The sequence below is a fragment of the Theropithecus gelada genome, chromosome 6, assembly GCF_003255815.1.
Source record: "Theropithecus gelada isolate Dixy chromosome 6, Tgel_1.0, whole genome shotgun sequence".
Taxonomy (NCBI): domain Eukaryota; kingdom Metazoa; phylum Chordata; class Mammalia; order Primates; family Cercopithecidae; genus Theropithecus; species Theropithecus gelada.
The window spans coordinates 38,547,065-38,564,399 of NC_037673.1; the positions used below are offsets into that span (position 1 = coordinate 38,547,065).

The 17,335-nt window shown below is 33.4% G+C and overlaps 1 protein-coding gene across 3 annotated transcripts in view; it reads right to left on the reverse strand.

Moving 5' to 3' along the window:
- Nucleotides 1-250: 250 nt before the first annotated feature.
- Nucleotides 251-17,335, reverse strand: part of RICTOR (RPTOR independent companion of MTOR complex 2) — a 129,101-nt gene continuing 112,016 nt past the window's right edge. Inside the window, exons 28-39 of one of the 3 annotated variants that reach the window (XM_025388456.1) lie at nt 16,759-16,851; nt 16,271-16,377; nt 15,477-15,706; nt 13,072-14,080; nt 12,512-12,583; nt 10,394-10,571; nt 9,602-9,686; nt 8,624-8,857; nt 7,226-7,381; nt 6,762-6,885; nt 5,136-5,274; nt 251-4,699 (exon numbers count right to left, since the gene is read on the reverse strand). In XM_025388456.1, coding sequence (XP_025244241.1) covers nt 4,625-4,699; nt 5,136-5,274; nt 6,762-6,885; nt 7,226-7,381; nt 8,624-8,857; nt 9,602-9,686; nt 10,394-10,571; nt 12,512-12,583; nt 13,072-14,080; nt 15,477-15,706; nt 16,271-16,377; nt 16,759-16,851 — 2,502 coding nt within the window. In that variant the 3' untranslated portion in view covers nt 251-4,624. The remainder of the gene's footprint in view (nt 4,700-5,135; nt 5,275-6,761; nt 6,886-7,225; nt 7,382-8,623; nt 8,858-9,601; nt 9,687-10,393; nt 10,572-12,511; nt 12,584-13,071; nt 14,081-15,476; nt 15,707-16,270; nt 16,378-16,758; nt 16,852-17,335) is intronic. The other 2 variants (XM_025388458.1, XM_025388457.1) reach the window with 2 other exon arrangements.

Consider the following 17,335-nt stretch of genomic DNA (forward strand, 5'->3'; position numbering starts at 1 on the left):
TTCAGAGCTGATCTAAAGACCTATTTTCCAAATCCCTATAGATATTTTAAAAAACTACAAAGATGTTTAATTATGAAGTGTTTAAGAAGAATATTACTTTAAAATATTGTAACAGCCACTCTACATGTCTGTGGTACCTAAAAGTCACTTTTGCTTGGAGTCACATGTGTCAGCATCAGCATTACAGGACTCAAATCAAGGCCATATGACCACTGATTATTTTAATATTTCAAATAAAACAATGACAAAGTTTAAGAATTTTAAGTACATTTTATTAACAATGTATCCCTTTGATAAGATTATGCTTCAGGAGGCTTTTAATGCCCTTGACATAAACTGTACACATTATACAAAAACAAGAGAATCACAACAAAAAAAATCAAGATGAGCAAAACCATTTGGGGACAAATCTTATTTAAATTATACACAACTCAATGAAATATTCTTACAGAAAAAATATAAATACTTTTTCTTTCTATGTTACAGTTATACAATATAAATCAGATTTCAATGTCTGTTCAGTGACCTACAAACACCAGAACCTCCAAATATGTAGCAGCGTATTACTAAATAAAAAAGAAGAAAATCATGTGGTTAGAGAGCATTAAGTCTGACACTTTTTTCACAATTCCTTACCACTTTTCAAAACTAATTTACACCATTTGTTTTACAATGCAGCTTTAGGGTTTCTGACAGGCATTTTTGTAACAATTACCTACAAATTTTTTTTCACTCCCCCTCTCTGCCCCAAGACTTTGCATTTTGTGCTAAATCAACCAAGTAGCAAAATTGAAAGGTATGCTTTTTTTGGCATAAATTATATTTTTGAAATTAAATATTCTATAAAGTAAGTAAAACAAAATGTGCAATTTATGCATGCTGTGGTGTAGCTATCCGATATTACATTACAAAAATACTTCAAACAGGAAAAAAGTCCACATTCTGTGAGTCATATAAACCTACTAGGAATGAAAAATACCCTGGAACTTGGAACTGAAAGAAAAAAACAATGCTCCTAGAAAGATTCTCACAGATTTGTGTTCTTTGATAAGCACTGCTATTAATTTCACTGGTATGCTTTTACATGAGATTCTCACTGTAATGACACTTTTGAGATTAAGATAGTAACAGTGTATTTTGTTAATGCAGAGACAATGGAGACTTTTCCTAACTTATGTTTTGGAAAATCTGAAATGTTGGTTCATTCCAAACAGCTCTTCTAATAAAAGTCTCTCAATTTTACCTTTTCTTTTTTCCCATGTTTTAATGGATTGTGAATCTGAGACAAAACTGGAAACATAAGACTAAAGGGGAAAAAATCTTACGTCCAAAGAACATTTCCCAAAGTAGTTTACAAAGTTCATCTCACACAAAATTAGCACCTCACTCTTACCATGCAAAAATAACTGCAGTTATAATTTGAATGACAGACAATTTGGTTTTTATTGCTTAATGATCTGTGCTTTAATGTGGGGATAAAAGGCATCCTCTGAACGGAATGAAATAACATTTTATATAAATAGCAGTAGGAAAATCTAAATAAGCATTGATATCCCACTGTTGAACACTTTGCCGTTGTGATAGATATGCCCTGAAAAACTCAGCTTTAATTATCTCAAGCTCTAGATAAAAGAGCTAAAACCCATTAAAGTTGTCATTTCAAAGGACTTGTACACATTATTACATTATAATAATGTATATACTTCCAAAGAGCCTCTTTTAATGTCACTGTCATATAGAATGTCCTTATTTTGCTAATTGTTATTAGAAAAATTTTAATTAGGGAGAACAGACTGTTTCCCCCCTCCAATCTACCTAAGAATAAACAGGAAATAAAAGTATAATAAATTTTAGAGCATATTTAATTATGAATACTAAATTTCTAATTTCCTTATTTATCAGTATTTACTTAGTATGTGAGGCTGAAATCTGTTCTTGAAAAAAAGTTCAATTAGAAATAACAATTCACTTTACGATTAGAAATTCACAGTTTACAACCAGCACAACTGCCCAAATTCCTCCAAATTATTCAATAATTACCAATAGTACAAATTTATATGGACTAAGATTAATCCTAAAATCTTTAAAAACTACAGTATTGACATTATTTTGGTATTCTATAGTCTGTAATATCTATTATTTATAGATGATTTTCTCAATTATTTCTATTACTGCTGATATCATTCCTAACCTCTTCTGCTATAATATTTTTAAACACCTAAGTTAATCACTTGGCACTGCATGTATTTTTCACCATAAAGTCTACTTTTTACAAACAAGTACTCAAAGAAAATGTATTAGACCTGTCAGTGAAATCATGGAGAAACCAAATAGCACTATAAATTTAAGCATAGACTTTTTTTTTTTTTAAGTATACTGATAACCACAAAGCTCTGAGTATCTCCCCAAAGTAAGTGATATAGGCAAATATGATAATGTATACATACATATTTTTCAAAGTAACAGTAAAAAAACCCCACAAAACATTCAGGCCAATACTAACTAAGCCTTCTTTCAGGATAGATGACCAAGGTGGGGGTACAGGGATAGTGATGGTGGGGGAGGGGGTATGTGTGTAAGACAAAAAAAAAAAAAATCACTGTTAACTTTTGAGGGATTAAACCACAGATTTTATACTCTATATTAACTGAGGTAGTGTTTAAAACGAATGTCTAAAATATGTTAATCCCATTATGAATAAGATTACTACATTACTTCCTTTGGAGGTTTTAACCACTATTTGGTCTAGTAACTGACATTTGGTTCTCTGGAAAGGCAGTTTAGTTATCCAAGACCAAAGACCACGATGACAGGCAACGTTCTTAGAAGTACTGTCGACATTTAAATAAACACTTGGGTTCAGTGATAAAATATAAAAAAATTATCTTCAATTGGATTTTATGAGAGGAAATCTGAAGAACCACTTTTCAACATAAGCAGCAGCTTACAGCCCTTATCTGCTTTGTTATAATGTAAGTTGCTACACAGTGCACATAAGAACAATTCACTGAAGTGCAGTCAAAGAGGTGTTATGTAGTGAGACGAAATGCTTCATCCCAACTGGAACTTTCAGTGCCAGTAAATAAATTTTTTAAAAAAGTATCTCTGTGAGTTATGTTTTCTAGTTCACAGGGTTCTTTACAGAGATCTCAAAGAACAAGCCCATTACAAAAAGGATCTGCATCATGGGAAAATATTAATGTTGCTATGACTGTGTCAAAACTGATGTGTAATTGTAATAAAAATGTTATACACAAATGAATTAAAAAAGAATCCTAATCAGTCCAGCTGGATTTTCTATTTCTATTTATATATAGATCTCAAAAAAGATAATCCTTTCATTTACAAGCATTCAAATGATGATGGCCATGCTATTTTTATATACAAATTTGCATATATGTTTAAATCCTGTAAAAATTTCCAAATATCTTTAGACATATACAAATTAAACAAACAAAAACCTTGCCCTCATCAACTTAACTTCACAAATGGAAAAAGGCAATTAATATACTCATAAACCCACCTATCACTGCATTTAGTTTGTGCAAAACAAAAACACTGATATAAAAATTAAGTTACTGCTGCTTTAAAATTTGGTACTTAAGGCTTTTCACTACAATTTTTCTTAATAACAAGCTTTATTAATGATTTTTTTAAAGGAAATATGGCTCTTCTTTCCTCCATGGAATGTGTAAATTGCAAGCAAACTTATCTTTTCCTCAGGAGATCCAAAGTAGTATTTAATGCTTTCCTATCCTTTAGGTCTAAACTAACAGTGCTTGTTCAAGTTCCTGTTTAAAGCGATGAGATGGAAAGTTGATGAAAGTGGAAGTCCATTGCAAATATATGCACTCTATAAATGGGAAATATTTTTAATTAAAATAAAAAATGATTTTTAAATTTTATTCAAGAACTGTAGTGAAAAACCTTAATTGGTTCATATATCCTGTAATAACACATTGCAACAAAATGAAGAGTTGGAAAACAAGAATCTTTATGCAAGTCTAGTAACATAAAAATAACTTATACGTCCCAGGTTGTTGAGGCTCTTCTTTTGCTTTGAGGTTATAAACCTCTGAAGTAGTGTTACAAACATTAAGAAAAATGTGAAAGGGCCAAAGTTCCCTCTCTAATACCAGCAGTTATAGCACACCCCATTGTGGTAACAGGATGCAGCCTTAGAGACACTGATTCCTGCTTTCCACAAATTAGTTAACAAACAAGGCATCTGTGTATTTACCCTAAAAATAATTCAGAAATAACTTGTGAAGGGTGCTTCTGCATATCCCATTATTGTTCCACTGTCATTATGTTTTTAAAATGAAAAAAATAGAAAACCTATGTAGGTATTCAGTGCTTGGCTCTTGCTACAATGGTAACTAAAACTCTTAAAACTGTGGTAATGAATCATGAACCCCTCAAAAGGCTCAACAAAGGAGAGAAGGAAGTTGTTTTGGTTAGGAAAGTCAGCAGTTCCAACTGTTCATGTACCAGTAACTGCGGAACAGTGTACAGAAGATACTCCTGTCTTTGCTGCCTAGTCAGTTGTATTTTCTGAGGCTTTTAGGAAATCCACAAATATGAATATATATAGTATATATCTATATCCATCATAAATATGAGGTCAGGATTCAGCAGATGTATCAACTATAGGTTGCTTTGGTGGTGTTGCCAACACAGCCTCTGCTTCTTCATGCATCTAGGGAAAAAATAGTGTATCATTAATGACTTTTATAAAAATATATGTTTATATAAATATATAATTTTTTTTGAGACAGGGTCTTGCTCAGTCTTCCCAGGATGGAGTGCAGTGTTGCCATCTTTGCTCACTGCAACCTCTGACTCCTGGACTCAAATGATCCACCCACCTCAGCCTCCCAAGTAGCTGGGAATACAGGCACATGCCACCACCCTTGGCTAATTAAAAAAAAAAAAAATTGTAGTGACTCAGTCTCACTATGTTGCCCAGGCTGGTCTTGAACTCCTGGGCTCAAGCAATTCTCCCGCATTGACCCCACAAAGTGCTGGGATTGTAGGCATGAGTCACCACACCCAACTATAATGTGTATTTTAATTCAATTCAAACACTGAATTATTCTTGAAAGATAAATTTGAGAAGTACTAATCATACTTACTTGTAGAAACTGTACATCTTGAAATAATTCTTGTATGAACCTCCGACACGGAAGTCTGAATGTGCAGTGTGACAGCAAGTGGGAAACCTCAGAGTAAAGGCATATGTCATCAAATGTTTGAGGATACTTCTCCTTAATTCTAAAATAAAAGATTATGGTGTGATGAAAACTGTAATCATGATGTATCTATTTTTCCTCCAAGGTATCACTTACTTTAAAAATATATTTCCCTACAGATATGGATTAGACAGCATACTTGGGGTGATGACTTGAGAATATAAAATATTAAATATTCCTCTCACACACTTAGATATTCTGAGTTTGGGTTTAAAAAAAAAAAAAAGATTATCAAAACCTGAATACTTCTCGTAAAGTTGAAGCATTCTTTTTCATTGGCGTGAGAAACTGCAAAATGTATTTATCAGCCTAGGATGATTAAAATATGTTCAAAATTAACTTTTAAAATAGAAATACATCTTTAAAGTTAAGTTGTTAACATCCCTGACCAGGCTATTTCTTCAGATACTTCAAATAACAGCTTTTAGCTAGGAGAGCACCTCAGAATCAGCTGTGGGTTGGGTGGGCGACCAGTTAAGGGCCCACTCCCAGAGCTCCTGGCCTAGAGGTCTGCTGTGGGACCCTGATACCTATGTGGGACCCCAATACCTATATCACTCTTTAAAAAAGCCCTACAGCTGGCCGGGCATGGTGGCTCCTGCCTGTTATCCCAGCACTTTGGGAGGCTGAGGCAGGTGGATCACCTGAGGTCAGGAGTTTGAGACCAGCCTGGCTAACATGGCGAAACTATGTTTCTACTAAAAATACAAAAATTAGCTGGGTGTGGTGGCGCACACTTGTAATCTCAGTTACTCGCAAGGCTGAGGCAGGAGGATCGCTTGAACCTGGGAGGCGGAGGTTGCAGTAAGCCAAGATTGTGCCCCACTGCACTCCAGCGTGGGCAACAGAGCAAGACTGTCTTAAAAAAAAAAAAAAAAGCCCTACAGGAGACCCTGAGGTGCATTCCTTTTGAGAATCACTGCTTTAAATAATAAGAAAAAAATTAAACCAAGAAATTATGACTTGTTACAAGAAATTATGACTTGTTACATGTAAGCCCACTCTCCTCAAACTTTTTGGTCTCAGGACTTTCTTAAAAATTACTGAGTACCCAAAAAAGCTTATTTTTGTGTGGGTTACAGTGACCATTAACTACTATATTAGAAGTTAAAACTGAGAGAATTTCCTAACATGAATTATTTTAAAAATAAATCCACTACATGTTAACATAAATAACATATTTTAATAAAAATAACTGTATTTTCCAAAAGTAAAAAAGTGAGAAGAGTGGCATTATTTTACATTTTTTGCAGATCTCTTCAAAAGGGAGGCTTAATAGAAGATAGCTGGATTCTCATACTCGCTTCTGCATTCGATCTGTTGCCATATGTTGTTTTGGTTGAAGTATTAAAGAAAATCTAGCCTCACACAGGTATGCAATGCAGTTTAGAACTACTGATGAACTACTGATGTAAGTTAACTAGCCTAACTTTTGAAGTATTTCAAGAATCTTTTCTCAACTTAAAAAACAGAATAAACAAATAATACTTATGCACATAGTTTACTCACGTTAAAAGCCCAGTCTCATGACATTTAGTTGAAACTGAACTACTCAAATTAATGACTAATCTTAGAACTTCTTTGCGAAGGAGTATACGGCACATTGGTGTATCATCTGGAATTGTTTTAACACCTAAAAGATTTCAGGGAGAAGTTAAATATTATCTATATCACAACAAAAATGATTAAAAATCATGAAATTTATTTTTAAACTTCACCTAAAGACCTAGAACTGAGATCAATTACACATGATCTGCCTATCATTTTGGGAGCAAAACTCTAATAAAAGTAGATAGCTAAGAGGCTCTATATCAGTGGGTGATATAGGTGCAATATTTAACAGTGTTAAATTGCTTCACTAAAATGGACGTATTATTGTTTTGAGACAACTTTAATTTACAGTATTTACGAAAAACAAAACCAACTAATAACAGTTTTACTAATAATGACTGGATCTGAATCCGAAGACTCACCTAGTAACAATTCCGTGCTTTTGGTGCTGCTAGCTGAGCCTTCTTGAGACACCCCATCACTGCATCCAGAAATCCCCGAAAACTTAGAGGGAACCACTTCTAAGGGATTATGGATGGTCTGCTCACACCAATCAGAATATGGAATATCTTGAAAGTCTGAAGAAAAAAAATAATTATTTCAATTAAAGCACCATAACGGCTTAATTCCTGTGCTTACATTGCACACTGAAATGAAAGAATATAAAATAACATCTTCTCTAATTGTATGCAATACACCAAACACTCCAAAACTTTTTTCCTCATAGAAAATGATTATAGCATGAAAAGGGCCCGGACAGGGCTGTTCACAGTGGAAAAGGCCTACTCCAGGGATCTGTCAGACTCAGGCCCCACTGTGACCTGGAACCATGAGAGCATCAGCATCTCAGCATAACATAATTTGGCATATCAATGTGCTGCAACTCACCTGCTGGGAAACTCTGAATTAGAATACCAAAAAGAAATTTGGAAAAGTAAACCAGAGAACTTTAGTCATCACCAGGTTTTTCTGAAGGTGGTTAAGTGATATTCACCAAGAAAAGGTAATACTTTAAACACACATATACTTATTTAAAATTGCTAATATATGTCACTTGTTGATTAAAAAAAAAAAAAGCTCAATGTATGTCTACTTTATTTACTTACCAAATACATATTATGGGCCTGCTGTACAAAGCAGTACATACATAGGTATCAGAAATATAAAAATGTAAAGACTGACAGACCATACCCTAACTGAACTTAACTGAGTGGAAGGACAAAAATAACCAAGTTGTAATAGTCATAATTGTCATAAGAGATCTATGTGCAAAGGGCAATGAGAGGAAACAGGAAGGAGTGTCAACACCTGCCTCAGAGAGTCAGAGAAGGCTTCACAGGCCAAATAATGCTGATATGTAGGATGAGGTGGACTTGCCAAATAGACCACGTATGTGTAGGCAGGGTAAAGAGCAAAGAGAGGACAGCAGGGAAAATATGTTTTTCATGCCTAAAAATTTGTTCAAAAACTTCAGGTCAGTTAGTAAAGATACGTCAACTGCAGGAAAGGAGGAAGGTGAAAAAGACCACTAGACAGATGACACAGTGTCTTGTGTGTTAAGAATGAATAGCCATTAAAGAATTGCACACAGATTAATTCCAGGATATAGTATGAAAGATGAATTGGAAGAGACCAAAATTAGAGGCTAAAATACTAACAACTCCAATAGGGAGAAGCTAAGTGACTGAACTAAGGCTGAGATAGTGAGAATGGAGCAAGAGGGTATATATGATTAATAGGGCTGGGAGATGACTTGTGGCTAAAGCCACAAGTCAGATTCAAATTCAAGTGGATTTACCTCAAAGGACATGATCACTTACCTGAATGACTACATATTGCACTTAGTTGGTTGCTGGGCTGGAAACCCAGAATTTCAATACAGACACAATAAAGGCAGTTATCATCTGTATGTTCCTGTAGTCCAGTGTCTTCTGTACTTTCTAAAAACAGAGAGGCATCTGAATGGATTGAATTCATTATTTCCGTAAGACTCATCTGCTGTCGTAGCAAGTGAAAAGAATTTTTTACAAGACCTCCAGTTCCAGACGGAAGACCTGTGCATAAGTAGATATAAAACATAATCCAATAAAGATAGTACTTTTCAAGGTACCTTAAATTATGTGAAATTTTTAAAAAAGCTAAAGCACATTTTATGACTAAAAATCTAACTGGAAAGAAAAAAAGAATAATTTGCCTTAAATTATAAAAATAAGGAAAGCCAGCAGATGTTTGTTATTTTAATATAGAGTTTTAAATACAAAATGGAAAAACTGAGATTATATAATGCATCATTTCAACTATCTTCAATATTTGCCTAAAGATATGTAATAATTCTAAGTATAAAGAGGCATCTGTTTAAAAAGTCATCAAAATCATAAAGCTATAAAACCTGTGGCTTATATTTACATATTAAAATATAACAGTTCATAACAAAGATCGTGTATTTTATAAGTACATTTCTATCTCTCCTTACTCTAAACAAACAGCTATTTCCTGGATCTATGAGGATTTGTGTTACACATTGTTCATGTGCTACTTTTAAAAACCAGAAACAACTAATTTGGTTTTTATTTCCTTAAAAGGTTGAGTACTTCACTGAAAACAATGTTAAGTCCCTCACACACACACACAAATGTGGTTTAATTTTAAGCTGACTTTAACAATTGTTTTGGTATAATTTTAAAGTTGATCCAAAAGAGAGTCTTCCTAAATTTTTAGTGTTATCCTACTAGAAAGAACTAAGAGTTTTCTTTTGAATATAAAGAGGCATCTCACAAGTACAAAGCACAATGCATTACCTCCTGCATCATGGGCAAATGCTCTTGCACCTCGATCATCATGTGGCGGTATGTTTTTTGTCTGAAAATAGGGAATATCCTTTACCTAAAAAAGATATAAACCATGGTAAGTCCTGCTATAAAAATAAGCCCACTTTATGAAAATCAGCAAAATTAAACAAAATACAATTAAAATAGATATAGCATATGAACCTATAATCAAATTTACTGAAGGTTCAACTACCAAAATTTAACAAAGTAACCCAAAAAGTCTTTATTATATTCTTAGTGAGTAAATGGACATTAAAATAATTATTTTAGTGTTTATCTAAAATGTCTTTAAACTTCTAAGAAAATGTGTTCTTTAGTACTATATACCTTCTAGAGATCTGTGGGCATCTCCTGGGATTAGGGTCACCTTAAATTACTGGGTACCACATGTGGCTACCTTTCATGGGATAAATAGGAAGGAGGATTTTAAAATGAAGTATAAGTTAAAAGTGACTAAAAAAAAAGTTAGAAATTTCACAAATTTCTACATAAATTTCTATGGATAAAGTAATCAAATGAGATACTGATTTAATATGGAAAGAGAGGGAAGGATAATGTTCTAAGGACTAAATAAAAGAGTACAGAGTAGTTGAAAAAGGTAAAATAATTTTAATCTTTAAGTTTCTTTAAACAAAACAGTCTTAAAAATCATGCTGCCCCAAACTAGTGACCACTCTAAATTATGACTTCTAGTAAGCAGTTATAGAACATGAAAAAACAGGAAACCAACTCATAGGAAAACAATAAAATGTATGATGATACCTGGAATATATCATTTATATCCACCGGGAGAGCAAGACCGATGTAATCATCTGAACCCCCGTATGTGGCACTGGACACCATGGACCGCACTGAGGAGGATCGTTGCAGGGTATTTTGATTAATAGGACTCAATAAATCTTCTTTATCCAATGATGCATAACTTAAGGCTTTCATGAACCTATAAAACCATAAAAAAAACCACTTGTATTAGTTTCTTGACCTGTTATTTTAATCATATGAAGAAATAACATATATTCCTACCTTCATAAAAGACAAGCAGCTAGTCATGTATTAAGCAGTGTCATCTTGTTTACTGGGAACACATAAACACTTTAAAATATTAGCTGTTATAGACTGCTATGTAAAAGGTCATCAGTAATGTTGACTGTTACCAAAAACAATTGTTACGGTCGCTCAGGTAAAGGTGAAAAGGTGAGCAATTAGAGTAACTTTCAACATCTAGAAGTAAGAAAAGAAACTGACCTCAGTAGTCAAGAGCATGGTCCAAGGACTATCTTCATAATCACTTGAGACTACTAGATTTGGCATTTATGTAATTAAGGATATGTGTATTAACTCTATTTAATATTACATTTGTAAAAAATAAGATCAATTATATATCATTATTTGTGTGATAATTACCTTAATGCCTTCATTATCAACATAAGATTTATGTAGCACACAAGACAGACACAAGAGAAAAATGGTCATTTATGACAAGAGATATCCTGGTATAAAGCACTGATATTTCCACAATGTACTGATATTTCCACAACATACTCCTTACTACTAGAGATTCCATAACAAATATGATACACTGATATTTCCATAAGATACATCTTTCTCATACAGATTCTTATGCAACAGACACGCTAAAATATTTACTTGGCATCTGCTGTATACATACAAGGCACTATGCAAGGTTCCACATTTATATACATTTATATGAAGATATTTTTATTTGGAAAACCAAGTCTTTAAAATGTATGAATGCAGCCTAATATTAAATCAAAGCCTAATATTAAATCAAAGAATTATTTTGTAAAACACACAAAATAAACGCTTTCTAAATAGTAGCTATTAAGATTATCATAGCAAAAACCAAGCTCCTAATTTTCACCCCAAAAAACAGTCTTTCAAACTGTAATCTGTTACATTTCTTTGATTCCATAAAACTCTTCAAAGATTACTGGAGTGGGAGGAAAACAATTATTGGATAATTCCCCTTCCCAATTCCTATTTCAACCAGTATAGCTCCCTTTTTATCTGTTCTACCTATTGGGTTTCCATATAAATCTTTATGTGGAAAAGGAATTTCTCTGCTTAAAAAACAACAATACAAAAGCTTAAAACCACTGATCTAGTGCAATCTCCACCAGATAAGGTAACTGAGGCTTAGGAATTTTTGAAATTCATGAACTTTACTGCATAGATTTACTGCAGTGAGCTGTTGAGAAGTTTCCCTGGCTTTGTCCTGGACAAGGCTGTGAAAGCTAGTGAGTTCCAGATAGATGAGACATTGCTGCACCATTTCTTAAATCCTACAAGGGTACATAATTTGTCATCTGCTACCAGGAAACCCTCTATTAAATGTGTTAAGTATTATTAAAACAAAACTGCTTAATGTTATTAAGAATAATGTAAGGGCTAGATGGATTACATTAAATAACAACCAATGATGATAAAAATAATAGCTAACTTTTATTGAGTGCTTAATATGTGCTACAGTATTCTAACATACATTGTTGACATATAAGTAGTTGACATATATTAATCCACTTAAATAAATGTAAATGAATAATTTAAAACTAAGGAAAGCTGTTTAGAAGCATTTGGTCCAATCACAAAAATTATAGGTACAAAACTTTTTTGCAACAAATAATGTGTATCTTTTAAAAGTAAAATCTAAACTATTCACTTTGACTAGCTTGATATAATCTAAATGTGGTATAGAAATCCCTGCTGAGTCATGAGGATCAAGTAATTCATTTAGTGTTTATTAGGTTCCTATTTAATAATCAGAGCTACCTAAAGTGAAAATAATTTGACTGCAATTTTCAGTTATCTTTTTAAAAAAATAATAAAGAGGTCAACTTGTGGAGCCTTAAATTGACCTACCTGAAAAGGTTGTTTGTTATTGTAGGTCTTAAGCTCCTGATTCCCCCGACATGCTTCTTTTTAAAATCGATCCTTGCAGAAGCGAGAAATAAATAAAAAAAAGCTTGTGACTTGTATGTCCTTTGCAAAGCATGTGTGTTTATTTTCAGGGCCTATAGGATTTTCTTCCCCCCTCGCAGCTGCAAGAATCTATTTCAAGTCATATCGGGTAACAAGGAGCTTATAGCCTACCATAGTAAACAATTACAATAGGTCAGTTATGAGGCTTATGTAGTGTTAAAAAAACCTGGCTAACGTTTTGTATTTAAATCTGTTAAAATGCAACCATTATTGGTCACTTCTTTTTTTTTTTTGAGACGGAGTCTTGCTCTGTCGCCCAGGCTGGAGTGCAGTGGTGCGATCTCGGCTCACGGCAAGCTCCGCCTCCCAGGGTCACGGCCATTCTCCTGCCTCAGCCTCCCGAGTCGCTGGGACTACAGGCACCCGCCACCAGGCCCGGCTAATTTTTTGTATTTTTAGTAGAGACAGGGTTGGTCACTTCTAAACATGTATTTGCTCACCTGCTTGGTGTTAATCGGGACTCAAAACTGTTGGCCTTCATGGTGATGGTATCAGTAAATAGCACATCTTTTGCTGGAGATGCCAAAGCTTCAGAGTGAGATAAGGATGGATGCATTCTTTGTTGCTGTAGTCTTTTCAGTGTAGCATAGCCAAAAGCATCTCTAGAGCTTGTGTAACTAAAGTTACAATCTGCTAGACTTTTAATTGTAGCAATAGAGGGTGCCTTAAGGGACTGTGCTCTTCTAGGAAGCGTATGAGAAGAACCTGGAGGCACCAGGGACACCGAATTTGATTTGGAGAGAGACAGATGGTTAGACTGTGGCGTCAAATAGTGGCTTGTCTTAACAGTTTTAGTACTTACCACAGTACTCATGCTTCCACAGTCTGTGTCCATAGTTGTAGCATCTACACCTACTGTCTCTCGTGAAGGACTTGAGCTCATTGAACTTATGCCACTTGTTGTAGTGTCTGTATTAAAACTTTGGCTACGCATCTTCATATGTGAGCTTGTTGAACTTTCTACTACTAACCTCTCTCGGCTTGTATTTTCTCTGTGATTCTCTGCACCAAAGTTCTTGGTGAATTTTAAGTCATTTTCTCCAATGCTTGGTGTACTACCAGTGTCTTCAATGTGCTTATTCCCCATAAATGAAGTCTCTAATTGTAATGTTTTCTGTGCAGTGGATGTGGGTGTAAAATCATCACTATGATTAAAATCAACGCTGGGCTCCGTAAGTGTTCTGATTCGCCTGTTGCTTGTCTTACTTTCAGATGACAGTTTTCCTCCTTTTGGATCACTGCTACTACGATGTTTTTTGTTAGGCAAAGTAAGTGAATTTAAGATACGATTCTTCACAAGTTTACTAGAAGCAAAGAAAGGGAACGAATTTTTATCCTTTATGGGTCCAGATCGGTCATAATATGCTGGCTCTGTATCTTCGTTGATATCAAGGAAAAATGTACTAGTAGAGCTGCTGCCAAACCGGTCATCCTCCAATATGAACATACCTATGATTGAAGGATCAATTAATAAAAACACATAAAAAATAACAAATTCATGGTAACTACTAGTGACATCACATTTCAGGAAATATTTTTTTAGTCATCTAGAGGAAAAAATTTAAAAATAAAGGGTTAAACCATTCAGCTACATGAAAATATCCTTCTTGAAACCCAGAGTTTGGACTTGAATAAAAGTAAAATTATGTAATTTATGAGAATATTCATGACGAAATTAAAGGGAAAAAGGGGACTTGACCAAGGATGCTTACTCAGTTACTACAGATTCCTGGTAGTTCATCTTTAAATTACTATAGGCAGGAGAAATTCATCTTGTAAGAAATGAATTCCCAATCTTAAAATATACTTACAGAGAACCAAGTGAGAACATTTTAAATTCATGTTTAAATTATGTTTATTTCCCATTTTACCTTAGATACTAAGAAACTCATTAAATTTACTGCCCAACTCTACTAGAAGATGCAACCCAAGTGAGTGCCTAATGACATCTAATAGGATTTTTCTTTTATTTTTAACTTCTCTGTTGAATAATTATAAACTCTTTCAAATATATTTTGAAAGAAAGTAAAAGGAAATCCTAAGTGAACTTGCATACTGCATTGCCATTTCTATATTTTGTCAATTGTAAGATGCACACTTTTCACATTTAATCTCTTCTATTTTTACACAGAATCTGATTCTAAAGTCAGAACGCATCTTGCAATAGTAGTATATCCTAGTTTAACAGGCAGCACTTTTTCTTCTTCTTTTGTGGTACATAAAATATTGGTACATTTCATAATTCATGGCATCTCAGATTTGGTGAAATACACAGTCTGATAAATCTGACACTATCTTCTTAAAAGGAAGAACCATGCCTTAAATTTTGTACACCTAACACCACTTAGCACAGGACTTAAAACCACAAATCATTTTATGTATAACTATTTTTGCTACTCTATTAACAATTTCACTATTTTAAAATTTAGTGCTTCTCTCAAAAATGAAGATGTGAATGTAATATCTGTTAAAAATATATTCTGGCTCAACAATCTCGGTATCTGAAAAATGAGTAAAAAGATTAAATAAAGAAGGTAGATAAATAAATACTTATTATATTTGTTTCTTTTCTGCCGAAAAAAGGAGGACTGGTTCTTCTGGCACATGGCTTATTACATAACTTTGTAGGAATTCTCAAAAGCTACTAAGAAGGAGAGAGAACAATGTAAGCTGGTGATTATACTCTGTGTTATGAAAAGATATACATTCTCCAAGAGGCTATTATTGCCAAAAAATTATCTTAGACAAAAGCAAATTAGGAATGTAACAAATACATTTAAATTTTAAAATTCAAATATAAATATTAACATTTGCTAACTTTAAATGAACCTGTCAGGATACTCACTCGATGGCACAGATTCACTTTCACTATTATGTCTAGAGCTGGTTGACTCTGAGTTCAAACTTAGAGTGCTTGGAATAGATGAAAGTTCATTACAGAGTTGTTCCACATCATCTGGAACCACTGGCCACAGATGTTTGCGACTATGTCTCACAGCATCCCAGTTGTGACATTTTAGAATATCACAGCCTTGTTTGGTTTTAGCTATGAGCCCAAGTACATATACACAGGTCCTGTATATAAAAGATGCAGTAAAAACAGTTATAATTCCAAGCTGAGATTTCTTAAAGCAATCACAGATTCATTTGCTATATGTACTTTGAACTTTCTCTAAAACCCACCAAAATGGTTTCGTTTGTGGAAAAAAAAAAAAACTTATTAAAACTAGTTAGGAATAAACTAGCAGCAATAAAAAACAAGCAAACCTTCCCAATAAAGATAGTAATTACAACAAAATAAAAAGAACACAATGCAATATGAGCAAAAAAGATATATATTAGCTTTTCTAGTATAAATCTGGAACAGCTGGGCAACTAGACTACTGGAATATCTGTATAACACTATGCCTTACCTGTTACCTACAAGGTAAACTTCAATATCATAATAAAAATCAAATTATAATAGTAAACAAGGAGTTCGTTTATGTTTAACTTAATACAGTTAATAATCTTGTATCATTAGAACTTTCAGTGGATTAACAGTTATGCACTGCACTTAATCATAAAATACTTTTCCCTAACATCCATTTGTGAATAACAATGTCTACATTAGAAAGATTTCTGAGTTAAATGACCTACCCTCTGATGGAGAGAACTTCACACTGTTTTGCAAGTTTTAGTATATCTGGAATCACGTTTTCTTCCTGTAGCAAATTGAGACCCCAATTTGATGAGCCGATATTTCCCTGAAAGAAAAGAAATCACTTACATCAAATATATTTACAAGAGTAACTCTTTCAAAAGATTTGGAAAGCTACCAAGAAACAAATTTAACCTCATCTCTGAGAGAGAAAAAAATGGAAAAGCCTCCTCAAGTAAAAAACATTAGGCATGAATTAATTCTAGTTGTCTTAGCAACAAAACAAAAGTCACGAAACTAATAGTTCAACCATCTATTCTTCAACATAGAGATAATACTTAAATTGGCAGGAACAATCCAGTCTTGAATATTAATCTAAGAAGAAGTTCCAAAGAAAATAATATTTATCTATTTAGTATAAATGAAAAAAAAAAAACCTGAAAAATCTAAAAATTGCAAAGATCTTACAGAAGTGTTTATTACAAACCAAGGCCCAAAGAGATGCTTTCAGTTTTTTAATTTCTTCCCATTTATCCAAATCTGGTGTACGAACATTACGACAGAGTTCTGTAATAATATTCTGGAGAAATAAAAAAAATAGCATGAGTAATAAAATATTTATGTATTTATTTTCTTATTGCATCATAAAACCTATATAAGGTTTGCTTTTTGTCATTTTTGCATACTTAAAATTCTAAATAATTTTATGTAAAATTTCTTGAGAAGCAGCATTAGGGCAGGGGTTCTGAATTCACATTCTAGAATTATCACTTATTAACTGCATGGCCTTGGGCAAGTTACTTCATCTCCCCACCCTTTGATTTCCTAATATTTAGAAGAGTGATAATAACATTTGCATCATAAGGTTTCAGGATTTAATAAATTATTGCACATACAGTGCTTACCAAAGTACTTGGCACTTAGTATTACTAAACAATCATACTTATTCTTTAAAACAGAAAGTAAATTAGTGCTTAGGTTTTATCATACTATGTAAGTAGTAACACTGAGAAAATCATTTAAATTTTTAGTGAAATTTTCAAATGTTAATATGAAAATACCTG